This window comes from Leucopleurus acutus (assembly GCF_964270905.1).
Source record: "Leucopleurus acutus genome assembly, chromosome: 16".
NCBI classification, from domain to species: domain Eukaryota; kingdom Metazoa; phylum Chordata; class Mammalia; order Artiodactyla; family Delphinidae; genus Leucopleurus; species Leucopleurus acutus.
Genome location: NC_139158.1, coordinates 4462695 through 4472239, shown reverse-complemented (window position 1 = coordinate 4472239; position 9545 = coordinate 4462695). Strand labels below are relative to the sequence as shown.

At 60.3% G+C, this 9545-nt stretch overlaps 1 protein-coding gene across 1 annotated transcript; it reads left to right on the top strand.

Moving 5' to 3' along the window:
• Nucleotides 1-1416: 1416 nt before the first annotated feature.
• On the top strand, nt 1417-8487 carry ZNF853 (zinc finger protein 853). Its single transcript, XM_082857586.1, has 3 exons — nt 1417-1682; nt 2468-2590; nt 5152-8487. Exons 2-3 carry the CDS (start codon nt 2506-2508, stop codon nt 7158-7160), a joined length of 2094 nt encoding a protein of 697 aa, XP_082713712.1. The 5' UTR covers nt 1417-1682; nt 2468-2505; the 3' UTR covers nt 7161-8487.
• Nucleotides 8488-9545: the final 1058 nt, after the last annotated feature.

The window sequence follows — 9545 nt, the reverse complement described above, 5'->3', positions numbered from 1 at the left end:
AAGATGTGGCCCTGCCCTCTGGAGCTCCTAGTCTGAGGTGAAGCTGCCAGACAGAGTACAGGCAGTTCAGACAAGGGCCAGAGGGGAAGCCCCAAACGCCATTGCCTGAAGGGCCAGGAAGAATCCAGAAATGGAACAAGGGGGTCACACGTGTGGCAGCTATGTGAGCATGGAGACAGTAAGGAGGGGAGGGGGCTGTGGCCACATGAGGGCTCGTGTCCCCCTCCGGCGGGGCATTCCCATAGTCCACCCAGGAGCAGCTCCCTATGGCCAGCTCTTTGGGTTTTCAGAGAACTGGAGTATCCCGATTTCAGGGTGAACTCATCTCCAGATCAGAGAGACAGTGCAGTAAAGGGATGGGATATTGAGATGGAGGGACCCCTGACCAGCCGGGAAGTGGCTAGGCACGTCCAGGGAGGCCGCTGCCAGGTGCTGCTGGGGTGGGGACTGGGGAAGGCAGAGGGCGGGGGTGGGGCAGGGGGCCTTGTGCACAGAGGAAGCGAGCAGGGGGCGCAGAGAGGGATGAGCTGACCAGGGTGGCCCCTACGACGCCATCTGGTCCTTTGGGACCCACGCCCACCGTCCTGGCTGCAACACTCCCCGCCCCCTCAGGCCTGTCCTCGCCACTCCAGAGTCCAGGACCGGAGGTCCAAGGGGAGGAGGGGGAGGCCTCTTCAGGTGGCCCGGGGTGGGGCTTCACTAACTGAGTGTCATCTAATTGAGTGCTAATTAAGCCCAATTTGTACCCTGGCCAGGGGCGCCCTGAGGCCGTGCCTGTCGTTCACGGGGCGGCAGGGCCCCAGCTGGGAGCCTCCCGCTACACTCCTGCGGCGACAGTCGCCAACCCCGGCGCGGACGCGCGCACCCAGGGATGCGGCCGGGCGAGTGGCCGGGCGGGGAAGGGTTAAGCCCACCGAGCTCGCGGCTGCCTAGAGCGGCGGCGGCGGCGGCGGTGGCGGCGGCGGCAGCGGGGGCCGGGGCGCGGGGCCGCGCGGGCGGCGGGCGGGGGACAGGATGCGGATGCCGGGGGGACTTCCTGTGCCGGCCCCCGCCGCCCCCGCCCCCGGCCCGGCCGCTGCCCGCACGGACGCACGGCCGGCGGGTCGCACGCTCGGGCGGGCGGGCGAGCGAACGGGGACCCCGGCCCGGCCGCGGCGCCCGCCGCCCGCGGGGCCCGGCCCAGGCTGCCCGCCGGCGGGCTCCCGGCACCTGTGGCGGCAGGCGGACCCCGGCCGGGCCCGCGCTGCCCCGGGCTGAAAAGACACCGGTGGCACCCGGCCCCGCCGACCTCGGGCTGGGTCGTCCACCGGGGCCGCCCTCGGGGCCGCCCCGTAGCCCTCGGCGCCCGCGATGGTCCCGCACGGCCGGCCCTGAGCCCCGCGCTGGTTGGGGGCTCGGCCTCCTCCAGCCCCCACCCCAGGGAGCCGACACCAACTTCTGCTCTTGAACTCCGCTCTGCCCGCTTCTTTTGGCCCAGCGCGACCTCGGCAACCCAGACCGCGGCCGACCCTCCTGAGTGCCCAGAAAGGCCCCCGGGCGGCCTGGCGCCTCCCCGGCTCCTTCTGGATGGGGGCTTCTCAGGAAGGTGCTGGCTGAACGCTTGGGCCTTCACCTTCCAGCCCCTGCTGACCACACCTCCCCTAGTGCAGAGGCTGCGTGAGGAGCAGGAAATGCTGTACCAGGTGAGGCCCAGTGGGTAGGACAGCAGGGTGAACCTAGGGACGCTTCTCTGAAGAGGCTTTGGACTGGATTCTGCAGGGCTAGGGAGACCTGGAGTCACCCTGTTAGGAGGGGAGGGAGGACTGGACATGGGAACACCTCTGCAGGGGCCAAGGTGGATGCGGGAGAGAGGCGGGGAGCCCTCCAGACCTCAGGACTGCCTGGGCACAGGGCCAGACAGGCAGCCCGCCAGTTCCGTGGGTCGTGGTACCCTGGAAACCTGCCTTCCTGGGAGCTGAGGTGGCACCTGGACCGACCCACATGGCCTGGAACCGCTGGTCTGCTGGCGGCCTGGGAAGGTGGGGTGAACCCCCCAAGCAGCCTGGGAGGCAGGAGGCCAGGGAATTGAACAGACTTGTCACTGCTTGGAAGGGGGCTAGGGGAGTGTGAGATGGACAAGTCTCTCTTTTTTCTGCAGACTTCCCCAGATGTCCCTTCTGGGAGTGCAGCTAGCCACCTTAGTATCGTCCCTCAGTGACGCGCAGCTGCATGGGCTGCCCCAGCTGTGGGGCTGAATGCGGGCCCTGCACAAAGTCTGGAGAGGCAGGACTCCTTGTGCAGGCGAACGGGCTGGGGATCCAAGCCTCTAGGCCACCCCTGCTCATCCCTTTCCTGGCTGTGGACCACACGGTCCTCCTTTCCAGCAGGGGTGAGCTGCCAGCTCTGGGGGTCGTCAAGGGAGTTGGTGCCCCTGGGCCCGGGGCTCACAGCATTCCTACGCATCTGAACAGCTTCCTTCCTTCCTCAGCACAGCTGGCTCCCTGGGATCTCCGTCTGACTGCCAGGATGGAGGTAGGGCCGGCAACCAAGACCTTCGTGCTGGAGCTGCGGTGTCTTGAAGATGGGGGCTCAAGGCCTGACACCCTCTCAGGTGAGGGGCTGGGGGGGGGCCTCTGACGTCCTAAACCAGGAGATGGTCCTCAGGTCCCCAGCAAGGATACTTTGACAGAACCCAGGCCTGCCACAGCTGGGGGGGAGCCCTGAGTGGTGGCGGAGGGGCACCCACCTGGCAGTTTCGGGGTGTGGAGGGCAGACTGCACCCACTCACGTCGGCAGGTTCACATCGAGAGAGCAGGTGGCTCGGGCTGCAGGCTTGCTGGTGAGGGCTGCCTGGCAGTGCAGACGTTCTCAGCCCCTGCCCCGGACCTGGATAAGTGCTGGCTGGGACCCTCTGCTGTTTCCCCAGGGCTCACACAGCCTCCATTTTCCTCCCACTTGTCCCTGGCTCCAGACTCAAGGTCCCAGATTGAAGTCAGCGGCAGAGGCGCCCTCTTGTCATTGGCCGTGTGGCTTTTCTTTGGTCTCTGACCTCGTCCACTTTTTCTTGACCTCTGCTTCCATCCAGCTTTCTCTCCCCTCTTGCCCAGAAGCAACTGTGGCCCTGCAGAACCTTCCGAGACCCCGCCTCTCTCTGGGACCTGCTCTGGGCGAATCTTTCCATGGTGGCCACACTCGTGGGACTCAACTCCCCGCTCTGGGCTTCGAGGGTGCTGAGTGAGGGGCTGGGGCAGGGTTGAACAGAGCATGAAAAGGACCAAGGGAACTGGAGGGGTTGGATGGGGATGTGTGGACTTAACTAGGACTCTTTTGGCTTTTTTTTTTTTTTTTTTTTGCCCGTGCTGCGCAACTTGCAAGATCTTAGTTCCCTGGCCAGGGATTGAACCCGCACCCTCAGCAGTGAAAGCTCCGAGTCCTAACCTCTGGACCGCCAGGGAATTCCCAGGACTCTTTTGGCTTAAATATTTAACTGACAAAAATCTCGCGAGAGCAGACACATCAGGTGACACTTAAGTATACATTTACTACAGCATTGTTGTTAACAATGTTTAAAATGCCATAAGAAGTCCGGAGTGGCCATATGGCCAAGCACTGTCCTAGAAATGAGAGGACCCACACAGAGGCGTGCTGTGTCCCTGCTGCACCCAGAGGTGGTGGGAGAAGGGAGTGTCCATGTGAGTGTCGATTTGCCGAGAAAACAGGTTTTCATGGCTGTCTTCCCTCCCTTCCCGCATACTCCCACCTGATGTGAGTGTATAGGAAAAATGCGTTCACTGATTTGTTAGTCTAAGCAAAGGTTATTGGGAATAGTTTCCTAAAAGGGAATTATTTACATGTAGATATCCCTTGGCTTTATTAATTCAATATTATTTATTATTCAATATATTCCTGGAAAAGTAGCCAGAAAGCAAAATTTACAAAATCAAACCTCTACTTTCCATTACAAAATTGAAAAGATGATATTGTACGAAGAACAGATGTTGAAATCAGACTTGGGAATGGAGAAAGCCTCTTCAGATTTTCTGATAACACAGCAGGAATGCTCAAAGTGAGAGACTGCGTGTGGGTTTTGTGAAACAGCAACGGCATGAGTCCTGTTTAGCTGAGCTTACACTACGTCCTGTACCGTGCTGGGGCTGCTCATTTATCCCCTCTAATTCTCACGATTTCCCTGAAAGGGATTTGTCTTCTTTAGCAGATGGGGAAATTTAGGTTCCCAGAGGTTAAATAATTGGCCAGTTGCCATGTTGACTTGGGGCCGTGAGTTGGTCCTTTCCATCCCAGAATAACAATCTAAAACACTTCCAGCTTAAGGACTGTTTCAGTTGGAGCTAGTTATATCCTCAGTATTTCCGAACTGTTTGTTAGTTTTCAAACCCATTCCAAACCCACAGGGAGAGGGATTTTTCAAGCACCTGCTAGGGGTAATGTCGGGGCTCTTCCTGCTTCACTCATTAAGCTGTTGGTGTGGGTGTCACTAAGCTATGTTACAGACAAGGAGGGCCCTGAACCTGCAGGAGGTTAGACAGCTGCTCACTGGTAGAGTTTTTCTGAAATGAGGACTTCCGACCTGGAAACCTCGTGTTCTCTCTGACACTTTGGTGACTTTTAGAAACTGCCGCAGAAACACTTCCAGGCAGCCTTACAGAAATTCGTTATTATGTACAGAGGAGGTGAGTTCCTTTAATTTACGGTGTGACCTTAACTGAGGTGTGAGTTCAGCATGGGCTTGTGGCTTAGCCGTGGGAATGGCTGGTTCACTGTTTCCTACTGGATGGCCGTTAAGGCCAAAGGACTTCTCAGGGAGAGGTGCTGGGGAGCCACAGGCCCCCACGGTGTCACTGCCAAGGTCTGAGGCACGGAGCCTGTGTGGCAGAAGGCCCAAAGGAGAGATCGGGGGCTGGGGTCCAGAGTGACGTGACCAGCTGTCCCTGGGGCACCTCTCCAAGCCAACTCCACACCTCTGGGCGTTTCCGTTTCTACCACACCGCCATTGTCACTTGGTCCAGTGTTTTGGGGTCCCTTCTGAGGGCTCAGGAGTGTATGGTACAGTGACTGTACATGGGGCAGAATAAGGGGGGAGATCCTGGGAGTCTGGATCGGAGAGCTGCCTGTAGATCTTTCTCTCCTGGCTTCCTGCCATTTCCGCTACAGGTGGCAGCGGTGGGAGTGAGAGTCAGGAGGAGGAAGAGGCTCAGGAGAGGAGCAGTAGCCCACTGCGGCCAGCAGCCTCAGCCCCGAGGGGGGCCGGTGCAACCGCTGAGGGAGCCCCGCCAGAACAGCAGGAGTTGCAACCCCGACAGTTAGAGCAGCAGCCAGAGCTGCAGCAGCAGCCACAGCAGGAGCAGCGGCAACAGCTGCAGCCACGAGATGAAGGGTCAGGACCTCAGCCAAACTCGCAGCAGCAGCAGGGCGGGCAAGAGCGGCTGCCTCGACCACAGCCGGAAAACCCCCAACCTGTGCGACAGGAGCCCCTGAAACCACAGCCGCAGCTGATGCAACAGCAGAAGCAGCCACAGGAGCAGCACATGCAAGAGCACCAGCTGTCACAGCAACAGCAGGAACAGCTCCAGCAGCAGCAAGATGGGCAGCAGCAGGAACTACAGGAAAATCCCCAATCTGTGCACTATGAGCAGCGGAAACCACAGCCGCAGCGGCTGCAACAGCAGGAACAACCACAGGAGCGGCAAGTGCAGGAACAGCAGCTGTCACAGCAACAGCAGGAACAGTTACAATCACAGCAGCTGCCACCGCAGCAGCAGTTACAGCAGGAACAGTCACAGCTGCAGCAGCAGGAACAGTTACAGCCGCAGCAGGAACAGTTACAGCTGCAGCAGCAGCAACAGTTACAGCTGCAGCAGCAACAGTTACAGCAGCAGCAGCAGCTTCAGCAGCAGCAGTTACAGCTGCAGCAGCAGGAACAGTTGCAGCAGCTGCAGCAGCAACAGTTACAGCAGCAGCGGCTGTTGCAGCAGCAGCAAGAACAGTTACAGCAGCAGCTGTTGCAGCAGCAGCAAGAGCAGTTGCAGCTATTGCAGCAGCAGCAAGAACAGTTACAGCAGCAGCTGCTGCAGCAGCAACAGTTACAGCAGCAGCAGCTGCTGCAGCAGCAGCAAGAACAGTTGCAACAGCAGCAGCTGCAGCCCCGGCCGCTGGAGCCAGAGGAGGAGGAGGAAGAGGTGGAGCTGGAGCTCATGCCGGTGGACTTGGGGTCGGAGCAGGAGCTGGAGCGGCAGCGGCAGGAGCTGGAGCGGCAGCAGGAGCAGCGGCAGCTGCAGCTCAAACTGCAGGAGCAACTGCAGCAGCTGGAGAAGCAGCTGGAGCAGCAGCAGCAGCTGGAGGAGCAGCAGGAGGTGCAGCTGGAGCTGACCCCGGTGGAGCTGGGGGCCCAGCCGCCGGAGCTGCAGCTGGAGCTGACCCCCGTGCCGCCGGAGCTGCAGCTGGAGCTGGTGCCCGCCGCGGGGGGCGGCGGTGCCGCCGTCCCGGGGACGCCCGCCGCGGTCGTGGTGGCGCCCCCGGGCTACGTGGTGCTGCAGGAGCTCATGGTGCTGCCGGCCGTGTCGGCGCCCTCGGTGGTGGCCATCCCGGGCCCGGCGGGCAGCGCGGCCCTGACGCCGGCCCGGCAGCGGCGGCGGCGGCGCGCCCGGGACCGGCCGACCATCTGCGGGGAGTGCGGCAAGGGCTTCAGCCGCAGCACGGACCTCGTGCGGCACCAGGCCACGCACACGGGCGAGCGGCCCCACCGCTGCGGCGAGTGCGGCAAGAGCTTCTCGCAGCACTCGAATCTGGTGACGCACCAGCGCATCCACACGGGCGAGAAGCCCTACGCGTGCCCGTACTGCGCCAAGCGCTTCAGCGAGAGCTCGGCGCTCGTGCAGCACCAGCGCACGCACACGGGCGAGCGGCCCTACGCCTGCGGCGACTGCGGCAAGCGCTTCAGCGTCTCGTCCAACCTGCTGCGCCACCGCCGCACGCACTCGGGCGAGCGGCCTTACGTGTGCGAGGACTGCGGCGAGCGCTTCCGCCACAAGGTGCAGATCCGCCGCCACGAGCGCCAGCTGCACGGCGCCGGCCGCTCCCGGGGCCTGGGTCTGCTCCGCGGCGCGCGCGCGGCCGCCGGCGGGGCCCCGCGCGCCGAGCAGGCTGCGGACAAGGCGCCGTGACCCCGGGCGGGGGCCGAGGTCGGGGAGGGCGCCGCTGTCCCTGCCCCCCACCCAGGAAGCTCAGCGCCCGCTAGGACGTCTTGACCCAGTTCCGGGGTCTCGGGACGTCCTGGAATATCGCCGGGAAAAGGCTACCATCCTTCTACCGGGTCAACCGAGTGGTCGGACGGGTTCACCCTCAGAAACACTCCACAGGAGGAAGTCGACGAGGCTAAAACAGCACGGATGTTGCACATCAGTACAAACAGCACACGGTTCAGATTCGGCATCGGGTACCGATAGGTGAGAAGTCGGTCAGGGAAGCCTCCCTGGGAAAATTGGACTTACTGGAGGTGAGAGCCGCAGGAGAGAAATTCCAATGACCAGACGAGACAGTGGGTGACATTCGACAGAGCTCGAACACTAACCAGGGAGTCCGATATACGTGGTACAACGCACGTGAAAAGGATTTGGTCCTGGTGAAAATTATTTCATGGGAAAAAAAGGAAATGTATCTGCACTACGTAGAAAACTGATCAAGGCATTAAGTTGTCCTCAATGGCATTTGCCTTGAAAATACTTCCTAGAATGAAAATTCATCAGGGTGGATAAAATCCTGATTAAAATGTTTGTGTTCATAAACACAGGGTCCGAGTGTCCGCTGGGTCAATGTGCAAACGCCAGGAAGTCCACTCTGGGTGAAGGTGAAACCTTCCCTCCAGGGCCACCCAGGCAAGCCTCAGGCCGGCTCTAGGCCTCTTTGCTGCCGTGTTCCCACGCCCACAGCCGCTCCCTAATGCCTCTTGAGTAGAAAAGCCTGGGGCTGAAGCAGAGGGCCTTCTGGGAGTGCTGTCCAAGGTCCTAAGGGGTGGTCCCTCCATCCTTCCCAAAGAGCTCCGGGTAGCCCCACCCTAGCCTCCCTTCTCAGATGCCCGTCCAGGGACTGAGGCTATGGGGTTGGGGCCTTGAGACGCAGCGGCAGGTTCTCCCGGGCCAGGCTGTGCAGAGGGCTGGCCCGAGTAGACCCTGCCTCATCGCCGGGAGTCAGAGGGAGAATGTCAGGGACAGGGATTGGAGGCACCAGAAATGCTCTTTATGACAGTTTTGTAAGCATCTGGGGCTCAGTCGAAGCAGCAGCAACATGATGCCTTGTGGGAAGGCAGGATGATGCCGGGGCGGGGGGGCACCCGCCACCTCAGGCCCCCAAGCCCTTCCTGCTCTCGACTCCCCCATCTGGCCACTTAGATTCTGCCCTGCTGTCCTCCCTGCTTCTCCTTTACTAACAGAGCCTGCTACGTTTTACAGATGTGTTGGTAAGTGAGAAACAAACAACGAAAAATAAATTAAAATGAGGAAATACATTGTCCTGCCTGTGTTTTCACCTCTGGGTTTCATGGGGCTTCATTTCTCTGGCGCATTTTCCTGGTCGCTCTAGAAACAAGGGACTTAGTATTCAGGCCCGTGCCCAGTGCCCCTCACCCTAGAGCCATCCTTGTAGCCTGAGACCCTTGGTGGGGGATGGGCTCATTCAGTAAAACCCTCCTGGGAGGGACGAGGACCAGAGAGTGGACGCTGGAGGAAGCCAGTTTTGGCGTCTCCATGGCCTTAATAAATCACGCACACGTAGACCCTTGTTTCAAGGTCTGCTCCTGGGGAGCCCACCTTAAGACTGACGGTGTTGACAGCGGTCTTAGCAAGTGGAGTCTAAAGTGGGGACCCTGGGCTTGGACCACTCGCCCATTGTAGCAACAGGGGCCCCCTTGTGGGTGGTGACCCCTGGCCACTATACTGATGGACAGGACAGGATACCAGGTGAGAGGAGATGCCCCAGCTCGTGCGGTATCTTGAGCACTTCAGAGATGTGAGACACGGTTATTATAGGTACTGTGGAGTGGGTTGGTTTCGCTGAGCACCATTAAAGCCACGATGAGGGTAAAAGAGAGGCTCGGGACCACAGTTAACTGAAGGCACAGAGAGACCGTCAGAGGCCTCCGTGCAGTATTTAAAGGGACTCGGTTCTTTCTGCCAAGCGTCGACTGCCAAGGACTAGGCACAAGGCGTAATGCAAGAGTAGCGAAACTTATGGCTCGGACCGGGGTATCTGGGCAACGTCCTTGAGAACACCAAGCCCCCACATTCCCCTCAACTCTGGGCAGCAGGTGTGACCCGATTCCCCTTGCTAGAAACACCAGCTGTGCCTCTTACCTTGTCCAGAGACCATGCAGAGGTCTGGTTGAGGCAGATGTCTTTCAAGACAATACTTGCCCTCCTATGATGAGGTTCTAGGCCCGGCACGGCCTGGCTGGGGCAGCGCTGGCTCCGCCAAGGGAGGGAAGGGATTATTCACCAAAGGACCTGCAAGTCCTGGCTAATACCTACCAGCAGGAACAAGGGAAGCACACCTAG